This window comes from Strix aluco, chromosome 15 (genome assembly GCF_031877795.1).
Source record: "Strix aluco isolate bStrAlu1 chromosome 15, bStrAlu1.hap1, whole genome shotgun sequence".
Taxonomy (NCBI): Eukaryota; Metazoa; Chordata; class Aves; order Strigiformes; family Strigidae; genus Strix; species Strix aluco.
The window spans coordinates 4,508,459-4,536,371 of record NC_133945.1 but is presented as its reverse complement, the minus strand read 5'-3'; the positions used below and the strand labels follow the sequence as shown (position 1 = coordinate 4,536,371).

Here is a 27,913-nt window from a genome sequence, read left to right as displayed (position 1 = left end):
ATGCAGTGAATGCTTATAGCTGCTTTTGTTGATGGCAGAGTTTACTGGGGTTCGGGTATTAACCAAAATTTGGGAAAATGGAAAAGAACGTGGAAGCCCCTGGTACCATCCCAGCGTAATTCCCTCTTCCTGCAGCTGCAGGCCCATTTGTTAGTGCAGTTCACTCCCATCTAATGCTGCTAATTAGTCCCAATTCTAATGGTGATCCAGCAATTTCCCTCTTGGAAAAGAGTCAACAGCTAAAATGAACAGTCTTATTTTTTTAACCTTGACTCTGAAAGGGTATCTTTCTGTGAAGCCAAAGATGAAAAGACTGCCATAATTAATAAAGAAAACCCAACTTCTGATTGGAACCACTGCGTTTTTATTTTGTACTATAAATAGAATTCCCCTCTATTTCCCATTCCCTTACACAAGTAAATGAAACATGTAGCTGCATGTAACTCCATCCAGTAAAATACCAGCACAAATGGCTTGTAGCCATGAGGTAAGCTAATTGTTTCGAAGGCACTCTGCGTTTGGTTACAGTTGCATGCTTTACACTACCGTCTTGTGTTTGGCAATACTGCCGTCTCTTCTTGTACTTCTTGGTGACCTCTGTGGTGTATGAATGCTCCTCCTGGATCTAGGGCTGATGCCATCAAATTACATCTGCTTCACTCTTCCCCAGCAGCATAGGCACGTAGGTGAACAAAATGATGGTGTTTAGGTATTAATGTGATACTGAATTGTAGCACACCTTTGTTTTTACAGAGCTGGTTTTCTTGGAGGACGATCCCATCATTCAGTCAGTTGTCCACGATGAAACTGTCTGGCTTACCAACGTGCAGCTGACACAACCAGCTCCTGCTGGTCACCTCGGAGTCATCTTGACCTTCAGTCTTGCTAATGACTGCTGTGTACAGCTTTTTATGAGGCTACGTGAGTATATGTTGAGGAAACTGCAGGGTCTGCTGAGTCTTTGGACTTCAGGTACTTCACTGTCCTAAGGCTTTTTGTTTTGGTTTTTATTAGGTTGAGTGACTAGGTAGGGATGAAGAGGGGGAGAAGGTTTTACTGTAGTCCTGACAAACGTGTTTTCCACTACTGGTGGTGCTTTTCTGCAGTGTATGACAGCAAGCAGTGTGGCTTCGTAGCACGGCTGGGGCAGAGGCTCTAGCATTTTGGAAGGCGCAGAGGAGGGCAAGGATTTGCAGTGATCTGGTAGTCTAACAAGTGGTGCAGCTCTGACTAGCTGCTCTTAAGAAAAAGTTTCTAAAGTGGAGGGAGCGCTGTGTAATTACTTCCGGACACCAAAACTGCCAACTCCTGGATCGACATCTCCTTGTTGAGGTAACTGTTGTACTGAGCCATGGTTAGCCTTCCACTCTTCAAGGCATCCTCAATTGAGAACTCTCTACCAGACTTCCTGTCGAGGATGACAGACGATTCCCCATTGGGACCCTTTATTGAGATCTCCTCCCAGTCACATTCCTGACTCTTCAGTTTGACGAACAGGCTCCATTCAATGAGGCCAAACACATGGGCTTCCTCTGGAGACATTTCTTTCCCTGTATCGGGGTCAATGACCACAATGGAGCGCCTCAGGTGGTTCTCTCTTTGTTCCCTCTTGATAGCCACTGTCTTGAGGCGATTCTGGAGTTGCTCGATCTCTGCATCTTTTTCTCTGGATAACTGCTTCAGATCATCTAACTCTCTTTCCAAAGCTTGGAATCTGGAGTCCAGGTTTATTCCACTATCCATGTGGGTCATGTTTCTCAAATCCCGAGCTTCTGTTGCTGTGAGTTCAATCTCTGACTGCAGTCTCCTTGTTTCCATCAGCAGGTTCTGCTTCTCAAGGTGTAGTTTGTGGTTTTCCTCCCTTAGTAAGTCTAGCTCCTTTGATGATTTGGAGTTGTTGAATTCTACCTCGGACAGCCTGGTCTCGAGGCGGTTGATATCTGCATCTAGCTCCCTCTTACACCTACTTTCTTCCTCCAGATTGTTCTTCAGCTTTTGAATCTCATACTCTGTGTCTCCTTTGTCCACTTGGACACTCTCTGAAAAGACCACTTTCTCTTTGACCTCCATCTTCTCCAGAGAAAGGAGCTTCTTTCTCAGGGCTTCTAGTTCAGTTTGCAAGACTTGTCTCCGGTGCTTCTCTTCTTCTAGCTCCAGCTTGAGGAGGGAGTGCTCCTTCTCTTGCTGGGGATCTTGCTGAAGGATCACTTTCTGTTTCACAGTCACTCGCTCTGTTGTCTCCCTCTCCTGTTCTTCCAACTCATTCAACCTAATCTTCAGCCTCTGCACCTCCAGTTCAGCCTCTCTGCGGGCCTGTCTCTCTTTCTCAAGTTCTTCTAGCTGACGCTCTAGCTCAGACCTCCTCCTCTGCAGCTTGCGGAGTTCTTCACGGAGGCAGTCAATTTGCTTCAGCTCGCTCTCAATGCTCTGAGAGAAGGAGTTGACTTCAGCTTTCAAGGCAGGATCTTGCTCATACTTCACTACTTCCTGTTGGACCACTTTCTCCTTCACCTGGGAAAGTTCTTCCTCCCTCTGTCTTACTTTCTCTTCTTGGAGTAGCCGCTCCCTCTCCAGGTCAATGTGTTTCATCTGTTCATCTGCTAGCTGCACTCTCAGAGACTCTACCTCCTCTCTAGTCTTGGGGTCTTCCCGAAACTGCAGAATTTCTTGAACAACTTCCTTTGTATGCACTTGAGGTTTGGTGTCTTTCAAAGCTTGTATCTCTTGTTTCAGCTGGTAGATCTCGAGGTCAGCTCTTTCAATTGCTCCTGTCCTCTCTATGATTTCCTCCCGGAGTCGCTGTAGCTCCTTTTCAGTTTCTGGATCGTTCTTGTACTTAATGACCTCCTTAATGACTTCTTTGACTTCTACCAGTGGCCCTCTGTTCCTCAGAGCAGTCAACTCATTCTGGCAGCTCTTCAGCTGTTCGTCACCACCTCGGTATCTCCTCTCCTGCTCTACAAGCTCCAAACGAAGGTTGGCAACTTCATTTTCAGCCTTGGGATCTGGGCGCACAATCTCACGCACTTTCTCCTGGACAACCACCTTGGCATTCTCTTCCTCCAGCAGCTGGATCTTCCTGAGCAGCTCAGCCTTTTCCCGCTCATTGGAACGACCCTTGGACTTCTCATCTTCGTACTGGCGCCGGAGCTCGTTCACCTCTCTCTCAATGGCTAAGTCTTTCTCTACCTTCAACACCTCCTTGACAGTAATTTTTCCCTCGGCAATGGCCCGTTCCTTCTCAAGGCGTTTGAGCTTCTCCTGGAGGAAGCTGAGCTCTTCCTCGTGCTTCTGCCGAAGGGCACTCTCCCTCTGCTTGTTCTCTTGCAACATCCGGAATTCCATCTCCAGCTGGGGATCGTTCTGCAGCTTCAGCACCTCCTTCTCCGTCACCTTCTCCTGCTCTTTGTTCTTCTCACTGGACAGCACAGCAATTTGTTGCCGTAAAAGGATGACTTCGTTCTCTCTGGTTCCCTCCTGCCTCCTGAGCTCTTCCAATTCTTCTTTGAGCTTCAGGATTTCATCAGCTTGAGCTTTATCTTGTTCAATACGCAGTACCTCTTTCACTATATACTCCTGCCCTCCTTCCCTCTTCTCGTGCTCCAAAACACGCAGCCTGATTTTAAGAGCCTCCAGCTCATCCTGGAGCACCTGGTTCTTGCGCTGCTCCTCTGCTAGGTTTTGCTGCAGTTTGTGGAAGCTCTCTTCCAGCTGAGGGTCAGGCACTTTTTTCAGCAGTTCTTTCTTAACTATAGTTTCTTGGGGCTTCTGGTTTTGCAGGTGGACGATGTTGTTCTGAATGGCTTTGATCTCTGCTTCCAGCTGTTGCCGACGCTGAGTCTCATCCTCAAGCTCTTTCTTCAACTTCCAGACTTCTTCCACAGGCCTTATGGACTTTTTGGTCTGGGCAAAGTCTTGTGTCACTTGAACCTCTGGTTGCTGTTGTTGAAAAAAGAATGTGTAGTCAAAAACCCCCAAATAATCATACTTTTTGGTGCTTATTTTCAGTGCCTCCTGTGACAAAGCGACAGGAGGGTCTTGAGTTTGGTTAGTGGAGGTTGCCCATTGCAAACGCGGAACAGGGGGTATTTGCAAACAGGCTGCTCTTGAACTGCTCTGTGGATTCCCAGCCTGAGAAATGCTTTCTGCAATGCCTGCTGCTGTCAAAACAAAGCTTTTAGCCACGAGGGACACTAATTCTGGCATGCGTTTGGCAAAAGAAGTGTTAGAAATGATGTGGAGCTTCTAGGGTGAGTGGAAGATGGGACTGGGAAACACAGAGGGGTTGTCTGATATAAGTGTCTACTGATTAATGATTTTGGGGACATGAAACACTAGCTAGATTGGTTTCCAATTCAACTCGTAACAGCAAAGGCACATGTGTATATTATTTACATGACTGTCCTTTCAGTATCACGTTGCTCCTGGTGATCGCTTACCTGCCGCAGGAGGCTCTGAGCAAACTCCAGATTCTGCAGCCTCTGTTTGTTCACAGCATTTACTTCAGTGAACTTGGCTGCCAGAACAGCTTCCTACAGAACAAAAAAATGCATTGAGAAGAGGTGGTGGAACCAGGGGGGTTTGGTCAAGACTTGCTGAATAGAAACAACAGGCCCCAAAGAAGTAACCCTCGGTGCTCTTCTAAAAACCTACAGTGGCGATCTGCCAAGCTTTGGGGAAGAGCTATTCTCTTGCACACACACTCTCGTGGTCATACTGTGCATTTCCTACTCAAGATATGTAAAATGAGATGTAGCTGAGGAATAGCCAGGTGGACACTGCTGGCTGCCTGCCTCAATAGGCAGGATGAGTTTGAGGCAGGTAGCAAGCAGATCCTGCATAAATAAGTAGCTTGTGGCCTGCTCTTGCCATAAATATTTCTATCTAGCGTGTGGTCTTTGACACTGAAATCTCACTCTCTGTTTGAAAGTCTGGAGAGGGGAAAAACTTTTAGGTTTTTGGTTTTTCTCCTCCCTTCTCCCTTTCAAAAAGTGCTAAGTCCAGCATTTTTCTTCTCTTATTCTGGCCAGCCCAGCCCAGAAAACCTGATGGGTTAAGAATGATGAAAAATCCCTTCCTCCCCTGGTTCTCTGCCCTGCCCTGCAGTTCCTTCTGGGACCAAGGTTGCTGACAGTAAATATGACTGTTTGCAAAATACCCATTGGTCCCATAAGCTGTCCTCTGCTTTAGCTCGCTATAGGCTACCCCTTCCTTACCTCCTCTTTCACTTTTGCGGCTGGAGACTGGAGCCTGGGCTTCTTGCTCATGTACCCATTCCGGCCGTTCTCGAGGTCAAGGATGGACCGTAGCTTCTCAGCTTCCAACTCATAGTCCTGTGAGAAGAAGTTCCCAGGAGGAAAGTGAAATTACTGGGTTCCCTTCATGCACAGGTCCCTCCTAAACCTTGGCTTTAATGACTTCTCCCCTTGACCAGTGTGTTAGGCGAGCTGCTGCAGATGGTGGGATGTGGAGCACCATCACCAGGACCTCCCAGCAGGTTCTGAGTTGGGTACTGCCCTGGGACCACGACAGCACAGCTACAGGCTGTTCCAGTTACCTTACAGATGCTGGGCTTGGAGTGGAAACCCTCCTTTCACAGACAATAAATCTCAGCCAGTTGCCATGCTAACGGCCGCTTGCTGTCAATGTCAGAGCAGATATGACCTGGTTTTAGCTCATCAGTTGACTGAGCAAGGGCACTAGGCTTTCTTTAGGTGGCTCAATGTAGATGATTCTGCCTCTCTATTCTGCTCCGGTGAGACTCCACTGGCAGCACTGCATCCAGCTCTGGGGCCCCCAGCACAAAACATGGACCTGCTCGAGCAGGTCTAAAGGAGGGCTACAAAAATGATCAGAGGGATGGAGAACCTTCCTTATGAGGACAGGTTGAGAGAGTTGGGGTTGTTCAGCCTGGAGAAGAGAAGGCTCTGAGGAGACCTCATTGTGCCCTTCCAATACTTAAAGGGGGCTTATAAGAAAGATGGGGACAGACTTTTTAGTAGGGCCTGTAGTGATAGGACAAGGGGTAATGGTTTCAAACTAAAAGAGGGGATGTTCAGACTAGGTATAAGGAAGAAGTTTTTTACGATGAGGGTGGTGAAACACTGGCAGAGGTTGCCCAGAGAGGTGGTAGATGCCCCATCCCTGGAAACATTCAAGGCCAGGTTGGACGGGGCTCTAAGCAGCCTGATCCAGTTGAAGATGTCCCTGCTCACTGCAGGGGGGTGGGACTAGATGACCCTTAAAGGTTCCCTCCAACCCAAACTATTCTGTGATTCTATGTTAAAGTTCTCCCACCGGCAGAGCTGCTGTCCTTACCTTCACTGCCTGCTGGTATTGCTGAGCTGTGGCAGAGACCTTCTGCACCGCCTGTTCCTTGCTTGCAATGTCACTGAGGAGCGCCTGGCATGCACAGAGATACGTGTCAAAGGGAACACAAAATCCAAACACGTTGTTCAGCCTTTTTGAGGGTTGCCATTAAAATTACAACACCAAGAATTACAATCTTCTTGAGCTGCCCTGCTATGTGTAAAGAAGGCACAGGTAGGACAGTGGGACCTTATAGCATAAAAATCAGTAAGGCTAATAAGTATTTATATTTTTCTATTTTATGTTCAGGAGCTATCTTAAGTTCTATTCTTCATCTTTTAGTGTTGTTCCTTCTCCTCCCCGTGGAGCCCAGGGTGCTCTTAGAAAGAATTACCGCTTGGTTCTTCAGCTTCATCTCCACTTGCTGGATGTTGTCGGTCTCCTGCGGCTCGTAGTTGGGTATGTTGCACAGGAACTGGTTGACTTTGTCGTAGTTGGTGCGGTAGTTGGAATAGGCGCTTTTTGCTTTCTGCAGGGTTTGCGTTCTGTAGGGGAAGTCAACTCAGCTTTAGTACTGTCACATCTCGTGTCTTCTGCAAATGCCTCTTAACCTGTCCGTGCTTCCCTGCTCCCCAAAGGCACAGATTTGAGCCAGAGTTGTTCTCTTGCCAAAGCCCCCATCTCTGTTGCAAGAGCACTTAATCCTAAAGGCTGCCCAGACCTACCCAACCAGTGCATGACTGGAGCCTCTCTCTTCCTCCTTAGCCCTCCCTAGAAGCCCTTCTGCACCTGCTCATTCCCATGATGGTGCTATGCCTCTTCCAGATTCAGTGTGATTCCAACTCCAACTCTCCAGGCTGGTCCAGTCCTAGTTAGACCTTATCCTCTGTCTTACCTGTGGTCGATTTGCTTGCTGAGGTTGTTGAAGCGCTGGTTGAGTTTGTAGAGCTCGGCTTCCTGCCGTTCGATGTCGGGGCAGTGCTCTTGGAACTTGCTGGCCAGGGTGTTGGAGCACGTCTTTGTCCTTAGCAAGTTCTGCTCTGCTTCATTAAGCAGGAACCTTTTGGACTGGAGCTCGGTGCCCATGGCCTGCAGAAAAAGGAAGAGAGAGGGATTCTGTGGGGTTGTACATGTGCCAGGCTTTTGTCACTGCTCCCCATCGACTCCAGCAACTGCACTGGAGGTGCAGAGGATGCTAAGGAACGGCTGAGCTGCAGTAGCGCTACGAGTTGTGGAGAAAAGCAAGTTGGAGGCTTGCATCGTAAGCAGAGCCATCTGGTAAACCTGGTGGGGAGAAAAGCCAGCTCTTACTCCCTTCTCCACCTGTTAACCTTTAAAAGCTTTAAAACCTTTACAGTACTATGTGCAAAATATTTGGTGCTCCTCATGCAAGCCGTAACCCTGTTCCTGCCAGTGCAACAACTCCAGAAGGAGCTGTGAATGCTTTTGCATTCTAGTCTGAACTTGGGGAATTGATGGAAAAGCTGAAGGACAGAAAATTCTGGCTTAGCCAATTCTTGGCCTTTCTATAGCAGAAGGATTGCCAATTTTGTTTGGCAGCTTTTCCTGGTGATAATTGTTCTCGAAGCCTTGCTAGGTCCATCTCTCTCAAGTTTCAGACATTGCTTTTCCCAGAGCATTTTATCCTTCACTTCTCCATTAGTCCTTTTGTCAAATCACAGGTATTCAACTGGCATTTGATTTCTGGTTCGGGGATGGGAACCATTTGCATTTAAAGTAGGTGGGGATCAGTGCAGCTAACTGGAGGTCCCACCTCCAGCTGGGGGAGGCCATCCCTTTACCAACTGATTCAAGCTTGTGTGTTGTGCAGAAATTACCCCAGTTTTTGGAAAGTGGTTGTTTACGTGGAGCATGTCAGTAGGGTAGAAAACTGACTGGAGACAACACTCACCAGCAGCTCTTCTTTCTTACGGTCTACAACCCGCATATCCTCTGGTACCGTGTCATCTATGACCAGTTTGTTCTCATAGGTAGACAGCAGGTCTCGGCCTTGTTGGAGGCTCCTCTCAAGGTGTGTGGCCACCTCAACTCTGTAAGGACACAAGAGGAAAGGTGTTTAAGCACGCCTGCACCTGTCTCCTGCAGGACCCTACGTTATGCCAGGCTCAAGCCATGATTTAAGCTATGACTTACTTTTCTTGGGCAGCGCTGAGCAGCTGGACCACACGGTCGTACTTCTTGTTGGTATTCTCCACCTTGTTCTTTACCAAGGTAGCACTGCCAGTGTTTGGCACGGATTCGATGAAGACCTCGCACTCCTGGATCTTCCTCGTTTTCTCAGGTTCAATGCGACGGACCTCATTGGTGATGTTCTGCAGTAGGAATAAAGCCTTTATAGCAACTGAACTAGGACCTTGTGGCTACAAAAAAGCTGATCCTTGGCTGTCCAGTGTGAGAGGGGAGGTCAGGGCTGAGGGCTGGTGTTTGATGGCAAGGTGCCTTTCAGCCCTGTAGGGGACAAAACGATATTTTTTGTTGACTTGTATCTTTTCTGGGGCAGGCTAGCTAGTGCTTAGCAAGGAGAACTCTGGCTGGGGAGTGGTTCCCACCAGCTCTAGCTCTGTCAGAAACATTCTGCACTCATCTGGACTGTTGGGCTCTGCAGCCTGACAGATGAATTCTTGCCTGGACATCAAAGCACTGCAGGCAGTTGGAGCAATTTGCTTTCACTTGTGGTGGCACTTGAATTTTGACACAGCCCTCGGCAGGTGATGTAACCAGGACCTGAGCTTCCTCCTAAACCAAGGGAGGTTTGTGGCACGGAGCCTGGCTTAATTAGGGGTCTGAAGGAGAGGAAAGGAGTAGGATGCTACCAGCACTGGAGCCTAGCAGAGCAGGTCCACGAGGAGAGACAGTGCTCTGGACCGTAAGTATTTTCCTGCTCCTTTCTGAGCTGGTGATGATGGTGGCAAAGTTAATGTCCCTGCTGTGCTCAGAATACGGGCAGGATCAAAACTTGAGGGCTCCCCTCTCTTCCTCACAGCCCACACTCTGCAGCCATCACCTTTTTCCCAGTCAACCCTTCTGTGACTGAGCTGGGCCAGGAGCAGGGCAAAGGTTTTTGGCTTCTGAGGCTCCTCCGAGGGCTGCTCCCCATCTCCACTGGAGGCAGCAGCCAGCTGTAAGCATCACTGCATCCCCGCATGCTCCTGGGCTCAGGGAGCGCTTACAGCGCCCAGCATACCAAGGGCCACCCTGAAGACCCCCTGGGAGCACAGTCCCAGTAGAGCATTGTCTGTCTGCTTCCCCAGCCCCGTACCTTCAGGTCCTTGGAGCGCTCAGTGCTGTCCTGCACGGCCCGACTCTGCTCCAGCGGTGGACGGAGGTTTGCTGTTATTGCTTTCTCCTGCTTGTCCAGGTCACTGTTCACTTTCTCCAGCCCTGCCAGAAGCTGGCGCCCCCGAACTGATGCAGCATCTGGATAATGAGAGGGGACCAGGTTAAGGCTGGCTGGGAGCTGGGTCTAGGCTCAGTTCCACTGGTGAGTGCAGAACCCGCATCCCCCTCCACTCCCTGAGCCCTGCCTGCTGCAGCCTGGCTGCTCTGCCCCTGCACACATCCACACACTGTTGCCCCCAGGACCCTCAGGAGATGGGAAGCTCTTGGTAACATCCCCCCTAAGATGAGCCACCATCGAAGTTCAAGGCTACAGCAGCCTTTTTGTGCCTGAAAAGGGGCAAGCCCCAAGCTGCCCTTCCAGAGCCACACCTCCGATGCTGTCTGCCTTCAGCCCCTCGTAGCGCTGCTGGAGAACGTTCTTGCAGTTGGCCGTCTTCTCCTTCACGGTCACGTAGTGATCAGCAATTCTGCAGAACGGGACAGCGTGGGCATGAGGTCAGAGTCAGGCCCTTGGCCACTCCGTCACCCTGTCACCCATCCCAGTGCTGCTCCAGGGAGGGGGTCAGCTCTGGGGGGGCTTGTGGGACCCGGCCCCTCGAGGCAACCATGAAGCAAGTCAGGGAGAGGCACTCTCACCCCATCTTGGCAAAGGGCAGTGTCTTCACTGCAGGGGTGAGAGCAGGTACCTGCCTGCTGAGGGAGGGATGGGTGGCTCCCCCTGCCATAATGGCCCCCCAGAGGAGGGGGGGACGTGGATGGCTCTGAGCTGGCCCCACTTTGCCAGATGGGATCTTGTGTGAAAGCAGGAGGGTGCAGGAATCCCTCCTGGAGGAAGCCTGAGGCTTTGAGCAGGCACAGCTTTGCTGTGAGGATTGGGGTGGGAGCCCCCCAGATGGGGGGTGCAGTGCTGGTGGCATGGCCTGGGGCTGGTGAAGGCAAGGGCAAAGGCTGCCGGGGCAGTGGGAGGGTCCGGCACGGCAGGCTTGGGGGGCACGTACTGGTCTGCCAGCGCTATTGCTTCTGCATCAGGCGGGGGGATCATGAAGCAGACCCCTGGGGCGCTGATCTTGTCTCCTGAGCTGTCTGCCACTTCCCAAAGGTCTCCAGTGTTCTTCTGCAGGGTGTAGTGGGCTCCTCGGCTTATCTGGCCCTGGGGGACAAGAACCGGTCACAGCGGCAGGTCAGGAAACACCACCCGCCCTGCTCCACGCCGGCAGCCCCAGCAGCTGTGCTTGAGGGAGGCAGGACTGGCATAAACCCCAATCCCTTCTCTTGGCACCCTCTCGCTTCTTCAAGTGTCTGCCGCTTGCCAAAAACTCATGTGCCTGCTCCTCCCTCCCCCGAGCCTCCAGGTATGAAGCCAGGCCTCCTCTTGCAACAGCCACGGCAAGCAGATTCCCACTAGGGCAGAGATGAGAAGGCGTTTCTAAGGCTGTGCTGTGGCTTTCCTTTTCGGGGAGGCAGGCAGCTGAGTCAGCCGCAGCCGCTCGCTCCTCTCCAGGCCCCTGCTGCTCCCGTGGTGTCTGACCCATCCCTTTGGTCAAACTACTTAGTCCTGCAAAGACTGATACCGTGATGGGGGGGATGAGGGGATGCAGATGTCCCTGCTGGGACTGTGCCGGGGATGGTGGGGTGAGTTTCTTTGATCAGAAACATGCCTGGACATCTTCACCATCCCAGTGCACGGAGCGTGGGAATGTGACAGAGCCAGGCTGTCGCAACCTCCTGAAGGGTGTGTGATAGGCACGCTGTCTGCAGGGCGGATGGAGGCTGCATTTCCCCCAGACCCCTCCTGCACTGCTCCTCCTGAGCTGCAAAACCTGCTTTCCCACCAGGAAACGTGACCTTCGCCTCTTCCTCGCTGCGGGAAACATTGCTGCTTGGGCACTAGCAAAAACTGCTCCTTCTCCAGGTGCCTCTTCCACCCCCTGTATCCCCCAAGGAGATGGTCCCCAGCAGCACCTCTGCATTGCTCATGGAATGAGATGTTACCTGCTCGCCTTCGTACTCGCAGAGAGCCTCCACGGGGACGGGCTGGAGCGGCGTCTCACGACGGTACCGCAGGGGCAGGATCTGCTGGCTGCGCTCCTGCAGCGACTTCACCACTGCCTCATACTTGTCCAAGGCCTTCTCCTGGTCCTAGCACAGGGTAATGACCACAACCAGTGGGGAAATGGGGGAAGAATGAGCTCCTGGGCTCTCCCAGCTGGGGAGGAGCTCGTACCAAAGCTGCCGGGACAGAGACTGCGGCTTCTCTTTTGCTTATGCTAGTGAAAATGGCCCCTGGGCCCTGCTCTGCAGCTGTTTTGTTTCTACACCAAGTGCTCCCGCACTCTCCTGCCTACTTTTGTAGCCAGGCTGAGGCCTGGGATTGTGTCCATGAGTTTCCATGCCTTGGCACTAGCCACCAGGCAAGAACAGGCATTCCTTTGGTGCATGGTCCACATCTGCGTGGCTGCACGTTGATGGATAGCCCCGTTCCCAGCTATTAGCTCTAATTAGAGCCCCATTAAAAGGTTCTATTTCTAGTTGTGCAGGTGGGTATCCCCTCATGTTGAGTGGGATGGAGCACGCAGGAGGAGAGGGCCAGCTCTGGGGAAGTGCTATCAGCTGTCCTAGGACATGTGCATTATCTGGGCCTGCTGCAGCATGCTTGGGCTTGGACTTGGGCTTGAGCCTGGGCTGGGCCAGCAGTTCAGCTCAGCACAGCCCTTCCCAAGTGGGCGATCTCGCAGCCCGGTTCTCGGCAGCACAGCAAGTTCCACAACCTCCTCTGGCAGCAGGTCTAATTATGCTCCCGCCCTTAATCAGCGCTAACTCAATGAGAGAACAAATAAAAACCAGCCCAGTGAGCAATTACGTTGCTATGGGAGAGGCAATCTCTAGCTAGAGGGGAAGGAAGAGTTGGGTGAAGGCCTGGCAAAGGGAGGTAGCAGCATGGTCCTGCTGCTCGCCACGGAGAAAGCTGGGCTAGATGCCTGCACCGGCAGGGATGTCCCTCCACTGGTGCCGTAGAGACACTGGCTCCTGCTGCTGCCTCCCCTGCGGTCCTGCCTTGCACCAATACTCACATCCAGCTCCCGGAGGAGAGACTCGAGCTGGTATCTGTCCTTGAACTCGGGGCTGAATTTTTGGTCCAGGTCTGTATCCACCTTCTTCAAGAGCTCCTGGGCATCCTTCGTGTCTTTCTGAAACTGCAGAAAGACAAAGTCCCTTGTGAGAGAGGGTCCCGCTGAAACATGGAGCAGATACACCCCAGCACCCTGGTCCTTGCACTGCCTAGAGCAGGGACAGTCACCAGGAGCTATGGTGGGCATCTGGACACCCAGAAGTACATAGAGAAAGGTGAGGAATCGCTATTTCCCATGCTCAGGACAGCAGAGCTAGGGGAAAGTCAGCCAGGGGCAGGTTATTCCATGGTCTTCCCCTGCAGAGTTGGTAAATCCCACCTTTCCCTGCCCTCAATTTTGTTTCACTTGTACAGCATCGCAACAGTGTGTGGCGTCTCCATTGCCAGCGCCAAGGAGAAGACAGAGCCAAGCTCTTCCACACACAAATCACCTCCTGGGGCAGTTATTCTGGCAAATACCCACAAAAGGCACTGCCTGGGCTGGGCACCAAGGTTCAGCTTTGGCAACAGACTCATCACGTCGTCAACACGCCCAGGCTGTGGGAGAGGAATCCAGCCCGACCTGCTCCCCTGCAGAGCCTCCCTGGCTGTCGGATGCAATTTATCCAGCAGACATCTGTCTGCTGAGCTCAGCCGGGGTGCTGAGCCCTTGCGCAGGGCTCCCCAGGGGGTCAACTCTGCTTTCTGCAGGTGTAATTTCCCGACTTGGACCTGTTCCGCTTCTGCGTGGAGCATCCAAGGTCTCCCCATGCCTGTTTTGGGGGTGAGGTACCTCTGTGAGATACCTCCAGTGTCCTGCAGACAAGGATGTCTGAACCTCGGCATTGGAGTGGCTGCTTTCTGCAAGGCACGCTTTGGCCAAGCAATTACTGACCTTTGCTGCTCAAGCAATTATGACTTGTGTTATATCAACTCAAGGTGGTCCTCCTAGCCTTAAAAGCCCTGTAAAGGACTCAACCTCTTCTATCTTGTTTCCAGAGCAGCAAGAGTGAGTTTGTATTCTGGGATCTCCTGCAACCCAGCACCTACTCTCCAGGCTATGCAGAGCAAAGAACAGTGCCTCGCTGTCGCCAGGGATCTGGTACCTTGTGGAAGTCCTCCATGAACTTCAGGTGGCTCTCCTCACAGATCAGCAGGTTGAGGTACTCCTTCCAGTCAGCGTGCACTGCCTCGATGTGAGCCTGCAACACAGGGGCGGGAGGTGGATGTTAGCAGGATGCCCTATGGGAGGGGTGAGCCTGAGCTGCCCACCAGAAAGTACCTTCCACCTTGATCAAACAACTCCTTGGCTGCCTCTGAAGCCACCCAGATGGTCTCAGATCAAAGCTAGGATGGGAATACCGGAGAGCTAGTCTAAAGATGGGATTTCTCCATGGGATTGTGGGGATGGGTGGAAGGAGGTGGCAAATCCTGTGGCCTTATGTTCATCTTCCCATCAAAGGTGGAGCTTGCCACCATAATTTGTCCTTTGTAGGCAGGCACAGGGTAATTGCTACAGGAATGAGGGAGATGAGAAGAGCTCTTTAGGTTTATCTCAGCTCCTCCAATGGTGTTTACACACTTGCAGGTGAAGGAAACTTCTTCTCGCTTGGCATCCCAGGAAGTCAAGTCAAGAGTTGCACTGGCACCAGGTCCCACGCTGGAGAAGGGCCAGATGAGTCCCCTGAGCTCCGGGGTGGGTGGGTGGGGAAGCTGGAACCCATCCCTGATGCTCACCTCAATGGCGTTCTTCCCGGGGTGATTCTGGGCGAGCAGCTGATCTCCATCCGCATGCAGCTTGTTGATGGCCTCCTCCTTCTCCTCCAGCTTCCGGTGGATGAAGTTCTAGATGGAGAGAGGTGAGATATTGATCCCCACAGAAAGAGAAGGGGAGCCTGGCTGTGTTCTGTGACTGAGCTACTCTGAAAGGGCCTGAACAGCTTCACAAGATAGAAAGTGCAATGTTCCCCCACTGCAGCTTTTGGTTTTCCTTCCCTTGCAGATGTTGCTAAAGATGTGACTCTTGCCAAGCAAACTGAGATAAGAAAGGAGAACGAGGAAGCTGTTGAGATTTCTCATTGCATGATCTTTGGCAGGAGGAAAGGATTAACTTTACTACCCATGTGCTATCATCTGTACATCTCAAAGTGCTTCATCATGGAGTGGGGAAACTGAGGCACTGGGGAAGGGATGTTCCCAGCCTGCTCCCCTGGCTCCGTGCCCACCTCCCTTGCTGCAAAGCACCCAGCCAGCACGGGGCCAGGCTGCAGGCGAGCGCACACGGACCTCGTACTGGCGGCGCCGGCTGGGGTAGTCCAGGTTGTGATCACTCCAGTCGTAATGGGTCCTGTCCTTTGCCTGCTGATCCAGCCAGTAGAGCTTGTTGGTGCAGCGCTGCATGTAATCCTGCAGCGAGTTCAGATCCTGCTGCCGCTGCTGGGAGCCAGCCTGGGAAGGGTCAGAGGGGAGAGCTCAGCCCAAAGCTCCTCTCCACGGGTCCTTCTAGGGGTGCCTGGCCAACCTGGCAAGGGACCCCTGCAAAAGGGCTCTGCCCCCAGAATCCCAGAGGTCTCTTACCAGCAGCTTCTGGTATTTGGCTTGGAAGTCGCTTGTGTATTCCTGGTAACAGAGGAGAAGCAAGGCAAGAGTTAGGAGCGTTTCTCTGGAGAATGGTGGTCTGGTGGGGCTTAATCTTGAGGGGGATGTGGGGTTTATGGGATTTGCCTCATTGTAAAGCTACAGTCAGTGTATGATGCTGAGCTCTGAGGTTAGGTGTGTATCTGGGCACCCATCCAAGCTGGTCCAGGCTGGAGCGGAGCAGCTTGGATGGTGGGATGACCTGGCCTTCATCAGCAGCTCAGGCCAGGACCATCCCTTCAGGCAGCAGGGAGAGGGGCAGGAGAGCTGACCTTATTGCCTTCCTTGGTGATGTGTGGGCCGATGGCCATGACCTCGTTGTGGAAGATGTTGTGCTCTTCTACTTGGCTGTTGACCAGCGGCAGGTCGGTCCCGAAGCCCTTACTGCTTAACACATCCTGCGGTGCACAGGAGTTGGGGTTAGCGATGGGAGAACAGGATGTGGCAGCTAGGATGTAGGAAACTCCTCTTGGACGTGGCCGTGGAGCTGGGCTTGGACAGGCTCCCGTGTCAGCAGCGTGTGGCTGCCCGGGAGCAAGTGGGTGAAATCGGCCATGCTCGGGGGCAGCCAGAAAGCCAGTTGGGCGTTTTAACCATTTTCTGGCTGGAAGAGTGTAGGGAGTGGGATAAAATAAAAAATAAAGGCCATTGAGTAGAGCCCAAAGCAGGTGGTGACTGGGGATGCCGAGGCAAGGACCCAAGAGGAGATGCTGAGGCTTGTTCAGCTTGGGGAGGAGAAGGCTTTGGGGGAATCTAACAGCATCTTTCCTATAAGGTTGTTGAGAAAATGAAGCCAGGCTCTGCAAGGTGGTGCATGGTAGAAAGATGAGAGATGACAGGCATGAACTGAAACAGAGGCAGCACAGACTAGGTATAAGGAGAAGCTTTTTCCATGCTTTGGACAGCGGGGCATTGGAGCAGCTTGCTCAGAGAGGGAGTGTGGTCTCTGTCCTTGGATGGAGAAGGGCAGAGGTTTACCCAAGCTCACCCAGGAGATCAATAGCCAGGCTGAGCCTAGGAGACCAGCCCCTGAAGGCCAGGCTGGCGCACTCCCCTGTGACCCCCCTGATCATCTGGAGTTTTTCTTTTCTTAGCCCGGCTGCTGCCAGCAGTGCTGCTTCGAGCACTAATTCCTGGTGCCACAGCAGCTGGCCTTGTCCCATCACCTCTACACCCTCCTCTGCCACCCAGCACCCCACATCCTTCCCATGCTGTTTGCTGCTCCCAGTATAAAGCTTCCAAGAAGGTTTCCAAGAGCCTGTTTCTCCATGGGGAGATGCATGAGATCCTGCCCAGCTGGTGCTACTGGCCAGGCAGTGGCACTCATAGTCCCCTTGGTACCTGTTTCTCCTCGATCACTGTTGACCAGTTGACCTGGGGCTCAATATGTTGCAGGGGGAAGCTGTAGATCTGTTCATGTTTCACACGCAAGTTTGCCACTCGTTCCTTTAGCTGCCGGATGCTGCGGGAAGGGAAAGATGAGGGTGGGATGCAGGATGGAGGCATGGGCTGGGCATTCGCATCGGTAGCTGTAGGGGGTCCTCTCCCAGACCCCCATGGAGGGGGGGACTGTCCTTAGGGGACCTCAGACAGCTGGCAGCAGCCGCATTGTGCAATCAGCGGGGGAGGGAGAGGGCAAAGGTTCCAGTGCACCCATCCTCTGCCAAGTGCTGCTCAGGGCAGGCCAGTGCTGTGGGGGAGCATGGTCCCGCCTGCCCAGCGGGCAGATACCCCCCCGCCGTGCTTTGTGCAGAGCTGCCATCAGCAGGGAGCAGCTGTCCTCACTCTACAGATGCCCAGGGATGGCTGCAGGTTACACACCTTAATGTGAATTGGGATGCAGAGGTACTCACTCTTCTGTGATCATGTCACCCTGGGGGTGCTTCATGTGCCGGGCGATCGCTGCGTCCCCATCCAGCACGTAGAGCAGCTTGTCGGACTCGGTGAGTTTCTGAGCTGTCAGGTCCTTGTACTGCGCTAGCTGGCATGCCTTGATCTTGTGCAAGTCCTGGGCAGGCAGAGAGTGGGGAGGAAGGGTCACAAGGGGAAAATAAACTGCATCCAAGAGGGCTGAGTGAGGTCCTCCTGCTGCACTGCCCCAGGAACCAGCTCTGCCCTCCCGTATCCTCCCAGGGGTGTATTTTGCTTTCCCCTCGCCTATGGTAGCCCTGAGGAAGGGCTGTGGCTGGGGGCTGCGTCCCATCAGAATGCACCTTACCCTTTGGGAAGAGGAGGATGGTTCAGGCCCCTTCTCCTCCATCCTAGCTGCCTGCTGGGACCCAGCCCTGGGTAAGGAAGAATTTCGGGGCCCTGTCACCTGTGACACCCTCTCCAAGCTGGGGGAAGCCGTGTATCCCTCCCTCCTGGATCACTGCAGCCCAGGTACCCGCCACAGGGCAGGACAGCCACGCACACGTGCCGGAGGAGAGGAGAGGAGACCGCAGCGAAGTGGGAAGGGCTGCAGCAGGAGGGAGCGAGGGGACAGGGCTGCTCAGAGGAGCCCATGTGTGTGGGGCCGTGGCTTGCTTACATTTTGCATTCGGGAGTCGGTCTCCACGATGTTTTTCTCCACCTGGTCAGCATTTTTCTGCAGGCGCTCTATGAGCTCGGTCAGCTCTTTGCTGGAGATGCTGGGGAGAGAGGAGGAGAAAGAGGGGGACTCGTCACCCCACAAAACACAGCCACAGCCCTAAGCTGCTGCCGGGGTCTGCCCTCAGGGTGCCGTGACCCCGGGGGGTGGCGGGGGGCCAGCCGAGCCTGCCAGGCACTGCAGCTGTGTGTGACTCACTGCTGCCTTTCTAATACTTTCCAAAATACTCGACTGCTCTGCCAGGAGGGGGGTGGCGGGTGAGGACATCGTGTCTCCCGCACGGTGGAAATGGGAGCGATGCCGTAGGCAAGCCTGAGTCTCCCTTGGTTTTGGAGCAAGAACAAAAAGACCTGTTTGCAGGGGACAGGGAGAGAAGGGGGTCCTGCCTGGAGCTGGAGGAGCCTGAGCAGCAGAGAGGACCTGGACCCCATGCACGCAGGCGAGGTGGCCCGTTTGAGGGTGCTGCATGCAGGCTGTTTCCATGCCCTGGGCAACCCCTGCCTGCAGCCCCACGTGTACCCAATGCTGGGGCACAGCCCCTGCTGTGCCCCTCCATGCCATGGTCAGGGCTTCCTTGCTCTGCAAGGAGGGATTTACAATTTAAACCAAATAAAGGGACGGGACAGCACACATTACATCCATCTCTCAGTGCTTTGTCTCTTGCTCGGCACTGGTTTTTGCTCCCAGGGTGATGTTGGTCCAGGCCTCTCCGTTTGCAGCCGGGCTGGCAGGGTGCAGAGCCAGCCCAAATATTCACAGCCCCACTGGAGAGACGGCTGAACTGGAGCAGAGTCAGAACAACCCGTGACGTAGCTTTTGCATTGCCAGGGTTATTTTAAACATTTTGTTTTCTTGCTGTCACTTTGCCTGCAAGGAGAGGTTGCAGCGTGCCAGGGCCAGCTCCAGAGGACCATGTGCCAGGCGCTGCCCGCCGCTCTCCTGCTGCGGCTCTGTAGGCTGGAGGCAGAAAGTGGGGTGTGCTCCCCAGCGGTCCCTGCAGCTGGAGGGTTCACAGAGCCCAGGCTGGTGGCAAGGCTGGGGCTCGTGTCCCAGCTGTGCTGGGCGTAAGCCAAGGGTTGGCTCACTCCAATCCCAACCACCTATAGAGTGGTGATAATGAGCCTTAATGACCTTGTTATGCGGTGGTAGAATTAATCTTTATATGGCACTTAGAAGTATTAACTGCTGTTATAGCTGCTAGTAGATGAGTTGTGTCTGCTGCAGAGGCTGGAGGGCAGCGGGGCAGGCTGGGGGACAGCAGACTTGTCCAGTGGAGCACCAGCATCCCAGCCGTGCTTGCTCGTGCCATGGAGAGCTCCTGCATCCCCAGGTGGGCAGCCTCACCCAGCAGTTCCATCAACCCAGCCCGAGGGGTCCTGCAGCACCTAGTTCCTTCATGGGGCAGGGGTTGACCATGCGAGCTTCTCCAGGACAGCACAAGGCACGTCCTCCTGTCTTCCACAGCATGGTGGGCCAAAGCTGAGAGCGGACATGGCTTGCCAACCAAGGCAGTCCTCTTCCAGTGCTTTGCAGAGGCTTCCCTGGGCATGTGCCAGTGCTCAACTACCAGCAGGTAGAAGCAGTACGTGGCCTCATCAGCCCTGTGCACCTTGGGGACCGCACGTAGTCTCCAATGGGGATGTCTCAGCTTGCTTCCTTTACAGTGTGGGCGCTGGGGGAAAAAGCTTGGTCAGCCCAGGTCTGGCCAGCCTTCCTCTTGCCACTGGTGCTGAGCTTCAGGACACGTTCCTGCCTGCCACGCGTGGTATCGCTTTCAGTGCAGCAGAACAAACCAAAACCCAGCTCTGGGCTTGTTCCTCCCTACCTCAAACCCTGCCCCTGCAGGAGCCTCGCAGCATCTTGACAGCTCCACAAAAGCTCACGCTTCCCTGGGAAGTTCTGGCATGGGCAGGATTTACACTGATTTTTTTCTTTTTATAGAAGCTGCATCATCTGGATGATACTCAGAGTGCTGATGGTTTGTGTGTGTCACCGCTGCTGCTGCCTGCCTGGCACCTCCTGATGAGCAGAGGAATTGCCATAATTATGGGCCCTCTCACATCAGCAGAAATGAACTGAGCAGGCATTTCTAAGCAGAGGAGCAAATGAAGGGGTTGTTGCAAGTTGTGTGGCTGGTTGCAATAATTGCAAGGATGAGTCTCGTTTTCTGTTCAATAATCACAGCTGGAGGGTGCAGGGGTGCACCGGGAGATGAGGTGCAGGTGGCTGGATCCTGCTGCTCTTCTTAATCCACTTTGGGGTTTCTTCTAATCCGCATCTTCCCATGTAAACTAGGGAAAACGTCAGATGAAATCAGTGAAGAGAAAGCGGTCTGAAGCTGGGTGACTAAAATGTGCTGCACGTGTTTGTGTGTCTTTGGATGATGGTTGCTCAGAGCTGGCATCTCCTGCATCCTGAGAGAGCTTGCAACCACCAAGGAGCCTTCCTCATCTCTCACCAACGAACTGAAGGCCACTTGATCTTTGAGGGGTGGGAGAGGCTTGATTATCCAGGTGGGAGCTTGGGATGCTTCGCTGTGATAGCCAGGAGCTGAACCAGCAATGAGAGGGGCTTGGGAAGAGCTGGCAGGGCTTGCCAGTTCCTCTTCTTGTTCCCTACCTTGGTCTCAGTGTTTTCTAGCAAGCCCAAGGATGAATCTTCAGGGTTTCAGTGGATCTATAGCATGGATGGAAAAACCATCCCCAAAAGCAGAAGAGGTCTGGGGATTTTTTAGTTCTGGTTTTGATTGAAGCTTCTAAATTGTATGGAGGAAATAAAATTAAGCCAGGGATCGTGTGGGATCCATGGCTATGCTGTGTTTCAGTCACGGCTTCCTGAGCTGTTGCTGCTGATCTGGTCTAGCAGAGACTCTGTCTGGCCTCTGTGCTCACTTTGCATCAGCAAAACTGATCTTGGGTGCCAGGAACCAGTGAGTGCAACACCCAGGCCCTGACCCTCTTACTCAGGTACCAGCTTTGCCAGGGGCATCCTCTGTGGCCACACTGGTTTGGGACAGGGATGATGTGTCCAGGTGAGGATGCACCCCTCGTCCCCTTCTCCTCACTCTTCCCCCAGGCCTGAGCCACAAGCTCTAATCACCCCTGTTAATCACTCCGCCACCAAGCCCATCCCAAGCTGGTGGCACTGCCCCTGGCCATCCTTCGCCTTGATGCAGGGAACCCAGCGCTGGGGCAGAGCCACCCTCCACCCCTGGCTCCAGCAGTACCTGAGGGGAGACAGCCCCTTCCCCATTGCTGCAGGGAGCAGAAGGGGGTGTGGGGCTGGGGGAATAGGGAGGGCAGAGGATGTGTTTCCTTGTGTCGGAGAGGATGGTTTGCCCTGGAATCCAGGAACTACTGCTTTGATGTGCAGTATCTGGGTGACCAGGGAAAAGAAAACGCAGAGCTGGCTCGAAGCAAGCAAGGGCATGCTCGGTTATAATGTGGGCACGGCTCTGCTGCTCAGCCTCGGCTTTCCTGACGCACGCAAGAAGAGCTGTTTGCTCTCTCCAGCTCTGCTGTTTACACGAGAGTCACCGGTGAAGGTTTTCATACAGGGAAATCTAATAAAACATAGGAGCTGGATCCTCCACAGCTCCCATGGGAGCAGCTCGCTCGCACCCCGTCCTGTGCTGAACACAGTGCGGGGATGTTGGCATGTGCTCCAGCTCACCCCCACTGCTGCTTGAAATGCAGAAGTGATAAATGTGCGGAAATAAATACAGAAATAAGATCTCTCTTATGAGATCTCTCATTTCTTTATTTATTTCTGCAGATTTACCACTTCTGTGCCACTTAATCAACCAGGTTGGACATTACTGATATGAGAACATCAGCCCTATTGAACATCAGCCAACATTGTTCAGTCCCCTCCAAAGCTGGGTCTGTGTTAATAAACCACAAGGACAAGCACAGTCCCTGCATCTGTCTCAACGTCAAGCAGGGTGCCGGAGGGATTGGCTGGAAAAGCTGAAGCCTGGCTGAAATCTCCGTGCCAGGGGATGGAGGAGGTCAGCTTCCCCCTGCCCTTCATCTGCTGAGAGGAGGAAGATGCAGGAGAAGCACAAAGTGATGGGCACAGTGAGAAATCCTTGGCTGGCCCAGGAAAGGTGTGTGGATGGGATTTGCAGGAGATGGCTCTTTTGGGAAGCTGCTGGGAAGAGCCGCGGGTGCATCCAGGCTTTGGAGCAGAGCTGCTGGCAGGGTAAGGCAAAGGGCTGCCAGGGCCAAAAAACAGGCAGGAGGGAATGGCCAGAGCATAGAGCAGAGCTGGGGAGGGAGAAGGGCAGGATTTGGCCATAGCCCAGCTGGGAAGGGCAGCGCATGCGAGACTGAGCAGAGGCAGGAGCAAAGGTGCCCAGGGCATGGCCCTTGCGAGGCTCCGGCAGAGGGAAGGGAAATGCAAAGCTCTTCTGCTAAAATAGATAAGTCTTTGTTTGAAAGATGAAAAAAAAGAAAAAAAATCCTGGAAAAACTGGCTTTGCCATTTCTGGAGAGCTTTAACATTTTCTGATCAGGAAGGAAAAAATGATATTACTCACGAAAAGCTGCGCTCGGCAGAAGCGTTCTTTCTTTTCAACGCTGCCTTCAGCAGCTGTAGCACTGCCTGGCGGGTGCGAAGGACCCGAGATTATTCCCATGAGGAACAGGAAGGTTTTTTGGGTTTCTCTCAGCTGGGGAGCTGGGAGGAGGCAGCTGCTCCGTGGCAGACATCGCTGCATCCATATACCACAATTCTGACCTCTAGGTGATGCTTTGTTTCAGAGGGGCTTGGGTTTTTCTTAGGGTTTTGGTTGTGTGGTTTTGTTTGTTTTTTTTTTTTTTTTTTCTGAAGAGAGGTTCTCAACAGACAAATATGATGATAATTATTGTGATATGGAAACTTTGCTGCTAAAAACTGGGCTTTTTTCCCCTATTCCTATTTCTTTTCCTCTCTTCCCATTAGGTTGCATCCTCACTGATAAGAGCACGTTTTGGAGCAAACTTCCTCAAGGCCGGCATCTCTGGGATGTCCACAGGTTCACACCCTGGCTTTGCACTGGCAGGTGGTAGGAAATCCCTTTGGATTCTCAGTTTCCTTTTTTGTCCAAACAAGGAGGCTATTTCACTAATTCCCCCAAGTGAAGATGTTCAAATAGACACTCCTGGAGTTTTGACTGCTCCAGCTGACTGTGGTCCCTGGGAAGGCTCCTGCTGGGAGCTTGTCCCATGAATCAGATACTTGCTGGGAGGGTTAATGGGAAGGGCTCTGTCCTGCTCCTTCCCCCAGTGCAGCGATGCTGGCCGTGCCCCTGCTGTCCTGCTGGGAAACCTCCCCATGCCAGGAGCAACTCCACAGGTGGGACCACTCAGCCAGGGACAAGCGAGTTGGTTGAGGACAGGGTCTGAGCACGCATCCTGGTCCTGCTTAGTGCAGCCCACTCCTGGGATGCACAGACGGTGCCTCAGGCAGTGACCACCTACTGCTGCTCTCAATTCCATCTCCATTTAATTTCCATTTATACAGATTTCATAAAAAGCATACCCACGTGAGCACTGCTGCTGGAGACAGGACTTTAGGAGGGACTTAAACTGCACGACTCCTCCAGAAGGCCACAGCACAGAACTATAAATGCCCGTAAAGCTCCCTGAGCCACAACTACCACTGCCTGATATTTCCTTGTGCCACTTATAATGGCACTGGAGTGAAACTGTGGCAGAGCAGAGGACACAAGGGCTTGGGCTATGGGTAGTGTAATTCAGGTTGGGGAGACATTAAGATCTGGCTGAAAACTCCAGAGCAGTGTGCCGTCAAGCTATCCACGTTAGGGTGTAGCTGGACAGCAGGGTTGCTGTGCTTAGTCCAGCTTGTTTCAATTATATTTATCTTCCCTCGTAGTAATGGTGATATATTATTGTAATGTGCATGGAAATTAAAGCAGAAATAGGCGAGGCGATGGCGAGGCGATGGTGAGGCTTGCTCCACCGTAAATACAGAGCAGCTTCCCTGACTCACCTGCTGTCTGGTCCTTCGTGCTGACTCCAGCCCTACCAAACAGCCTCTAGAAATGGGTGCCAGCCCTCCCAGCTTCTGTCCCAGCTGCCTGCACCCTCTCTTAGATGGGGTCTGCTGACAGCATTAAGGGTCTCAAGGGCTAGGAGCCCTCCTGGATGGATGCTCTCACCAGGGGACCCTGGGGATGAACATCTTTCTTGCCGGCAGGAGGGTGAGTTTCAGCAGCAACTTCTCAAGGCTGAGCTGTGTTTTCTACCTCCCAACCCTGGACTTTCTAAGAGAGAAACCAACCTATTGTTTTCTAAGCGTGGCAAGCGTTTGGTGAAGATAACGGGGAAGGAGGGTGATGGATTTCCCCCATACTACATCCCTATTCAAGGCTTCTACCTTCCCTTCTAGGGACACACACACACACACACACATATATATATATATATATATAACATAGTCATGGCCAGTCTCAGCTGAATCCCCAGGGCCTTATGCTACTGGGATGGGGTGAACAAGAAGAGTATAAAGCAACCAAGTCCATAAGACAAAAGAAATGTTGTCATCATCATCCACGTTCCCTAGACACAGTAGGGAAATGCCCACACCCTGTGCCCAGGGTCAGATGGAGGTGGCTACTGAGCCTGGAGACCACAAGCCCAGAGCAAAGCTGCAGCAGATATTCCTAAGGAGGGACTTGGACCTTGGTCCTGCTAATTTGTGCACCAGAAAAACAAAACCACGGGGAGCTGTTGTGGAGCATCACCTGCACACTGGGGGTAAAGCAACCCCTGGTGCTGTGAGTGGCGTTAGGAGGGGGATGGAGGGGGATGTGGTCCAGGGTGCCCAGCACAGAGCATTTTTGTGGTTTTCCTCCAGCCAAGCCATGGCACAGTACGTGGCTGGCATGCTCCAAGACTCAGCTGGGGTTGCTGAGGATGGACAGGCCATGACAGGCCAGAGGACCTGGCACTAAGTCGTCTTCCAGCCATCATGGCTTTGCAGGATTTTATGTCGCTCCTGTTCTTTCCCTGCTGTGGGCCTATTAGAGCTTCAAAGCAGGCTGGCTTTCCTCCTTACTAATGCTAGCACAGGGCTGACTGGCCTCAAGACACAGAGGCAGTTGCCACAAATGGCTCCTTCCTTCAGAGGGAAGTTCAGAGAGGGTTTTGCTCCCACAGAGACCTGCATCCCTGTCATGGCAGCGGGGATGGAGTGGGGAAACCCATCCCTGCCTACCCCAACTTCTTACCCCCTGGATTCCAGGCAGGCTCTGGGCAACTTGGGGATAGGCAGGGGAGCTCCTTGAGCTTCAAGGCGCTTTGGATGGGAGGCTGAAGGGCCAGTTTGGGGTTGGGGAAGGGTGGCTGACTGCATCTAGGGGGACAAAGCACTTGGCTTGAGCTGCACAGACTCATGGAGATCCTGACTCTCCAGTGCTGCTCATTGAGATGCCCCCACCATGGGAAGGGCTCATCCCAAGAAGCCACCAAGACACCATGGCTCCTCATGACCTGCTGTAGGATGGCACTTCCTGGGCAACCCTTAACTAAATCAGCTGAACTTGTAGCCCCGGCTCCTCATTGCTTGCAGGAAACGTTCCAGCTCCTTGGCACGCTTGCCAAACCGGTGCTCAGTTATTGCCCTGTCACCGCTGTGCTTTGAAGGCTCGGTCACCAGCAGCACCTTGGCACTAAGCCCTCGTCTAAGGTGCAGCCCCTGCACCCTGGCTGCGCAGCCTTGTCAAAGCGCAGGATGAGGCCGGGCTGTACACGGTGTCGAAATCTCCGTCCCTGTTTACGGCGGGGGCGGTCGGTTGATTTTAGCAGTGTTGCTCTGTTTTTCTCGCAGCAAAACTGGGCGGGAGCCGGCTGGGAGCCTGGCAGTGCCTGGAGCAGGGGATGGGGCAGCAGGAGCTCCTCGCTTCTTCGCAATCCTCCTCCAGCAAGTTGTTTAACCGGTCTGGCACCGGCTTCCCCATCTTGATGGTGGGGCTGTTTCCACACGGTGGGAGTGTTCCCCGGACTCCCAGATGTTTGTAAACTCCAACGCAGGAATTAACAAATTGGGGCTAATGAGCACAGCCCTCCCTGAGGTGTGCACGGAGAGCCGGGGTGCAGGGAGGGAGGGTGGCCCGAGGCCACAGCACTGAGCAGCTTCCTCACCCGCCACCAGCCAGCCAGAAAAATAAAGATTTCAGCCTGGCCTGCAGCCTTCAGAGGTGCTTTGGCACCTGCCCAGAGCCGGCTGGGCTCGCAGGCAGGGCAGTGGAGGGAAGACCGTCTTCCCGAGCCCCATCCGCCGTCGGATGACGTGAGCATGGGGTACCCGGCACTGGCAGGGCTCAGAGCGCAGCAGCGGGGACCCCGGCCACAGACCCAGGGTGGGGGGTCACAGGATGGGTGCCTGGCGCAGAGCAGGTCTGTCTCCTCCTGCCTCCCAGCATCCTGATGCTGCTCAGAGTCCTGAACTGTCAACCCAGGTGAGGGGTTTCTCATTTTCAAGCTTTCCACTATCACCCCCAAAGACTAGAAATGCAACCGGGTATTTGCACCGTCCTTTGACCATGGGAACACTGGGGCTGGGGCCATAAGAGAGGCGCATGCTGAGCCCTCAGAGGGCTCCGTGCCCCCCTGTCTCCTCCTTCCAGCCCTCCCTAGGGCAGGAGCTGGCAGCAGAGCATGCCCTGGGCTTCAGGAGCTACTGAGCCATCCGGGCTGCCAGGGGAGGCATCCCCAGGGCTGAAGCTGGAGCCTCAGCTCAAATGGAGGGAGCTCAGCACATACCAAAACCAGAGCACCCACTGTGCCAGAGCAGCACCCTCCCCTCTCGGGGAACACCCCTCCCACGCGCCACAGCACTGCACCCGTGGGCAGGGAGCAGCGAGGGGCTCCCCCAGCTCGGGAGGTGTCGGCGCCTTCTGGGCTGACTGGTCCGTTTCTGGGTCCCTGAAGGTGCCTCAGCCCCTGTGCCAGCTCCCCGGTTTCATTCCAGAGGAGGATTTCTGGGAGCTGGGTGGCTGCTCCGAGCTCACCGGCCAGGGCAGGTGCTTCTGGAACAGGACAAACAAGCCATGGGCTTGAATCTACACCAGCTGTCCCACTCCGTGTGCTCCAGAGCCCCTGCAGCTCCTCTGGGAAACGCAGGACACGCTTCTGAATTGATCCAAACCTCTTTGGAAAAACTTTCCCTGTGCCACCTGCCCTGTGCAGGCAGGGGCTGGGGGCTGCCTGCTCTCCAGCCCTCTCCTGCAGCAATGCATCGCCAAAGCCGAGCCTTCTCGGGGGTGATTTTTACATCTCTCCCCTTTTAACAGTGACCCTTCATGGGGTGCGTTCAAGATGCTGCTCTTTTTTTTTTTTTTTTTTTTTTATGACCAGTACAACTGAAACGGTTCCCACCGCGTCAGATAGAGCTGAGGAAAGGACGATCGACTGAATACTTGATCCTGATGGAACAAGTGGATGAAGGCTGAGGACAGCCAGACTATTTTTCCCTAAGCCCTAGCCCAGCACACGCCTGCGAAGTGAAGGAGCCTGCTCCCTGGAGCTGCAGCTACTGCGATGGGAGGGGGACGGGGTAAAAACCATCTCTGTGCCCCCACTCAGCAAAAGAGATGTGAAAGCTGGGAGAGGAGCTGACACCTCGGGGGTGCCCACACCTCGGGGGTGCCCAGGTCCGCCAAGCCCCGGCGCCGGGAGGGGATGCTGCGGGGAGGGAGCCCCGGGATCGCGGCGCTGCTTGACCCGGGAGGAGCGGGGCTGCCCGGGGCCGGGACACTCACCTTTTTTTCTGCACGGAGGGGCTGTATTTCCCTTTGTTGCGTTTCCTGAAGAGCGAGTGCATCGCGTCCCCGGCACGGCGCCCGCCGCGCTCCGCCTGTTCTTCCCCCGCCGCCGCCCGCAGCCTCTGCGCCGCCACCGGGC

General features: G+C 53.7%; 1 protein-coding gene across 1 annotated transcript; it reads right to left on the bottom strand.

The window, feature by feature from the left end:
• Positions 1 to 341: 341 nt before the first annotated feature.
• Positions 342 to 27,913, bottom strand: PPL (periplakin). The gene is made up of 22 exons (XM_074841115.1): positions 27,772 to 27,913; positions 17,946 to 18,045; positions 17,269 to 17,423; positions 16,757 to 16,877; positions 15,688 to 15,813; positions 15,356 to 15,397; positions 15,065 to 15,226; positions 14,516 to 14,623; positions 13,885 to 13,980; positions 12,741 to 12,863; positions 11,662 to 11,808; positions 10,668 to 10,819; positions 10,039 to 10,136; positions 9,590 to 9,747; positions 8,464 to 8,642; positions 8,222 to 8,360; positions 7,205 to 7,398; positions 6,704 to 6,854; positions 6,319 to 6,402; positions 5,217 to 5,333; positions 4,440 to 4,532; positions 342 to 3,939 (listed from the first exon to the last, which is right to left on the bottom strand). The coding sequence occupies exons 1-22, from the start codon at positions 27,831 to 27,833 to the stop codon at positions 1,255 to 1,257; spliced, it is 5,292 nt and encodes a 1,763-aa protein (XP_074697216.1). The 5' UTR covers positions 27,834 to 27,913; the 3' UTR covers positions 342 to 1,254.

Excerpts from the sequence above, each read along its gene's own strand:
- PPL (XM_074841115.1), bottom strand. The coding sequence starts at position 27,833 with ATGCACTCGCTCTTCAGGAAACGCAACAAAGGGAAATACAGCCCCTCC. Across the intron at positions 16,878-17,268 it reads GGTGACATGATCACAGAAGA|CATCCGGCAGCTAAAGGAAC; the intron begins GTGAGTACCTCT and ends CCCTTCCCGCAG. Across the intron at positions 8,643-9,589 it reads AGCGCTCCAAGGACCTGAAG|AACATCACCAATGAGGTCCG; the intron begins GTACGGGGCTGG and ends TTCCTACTGCAG.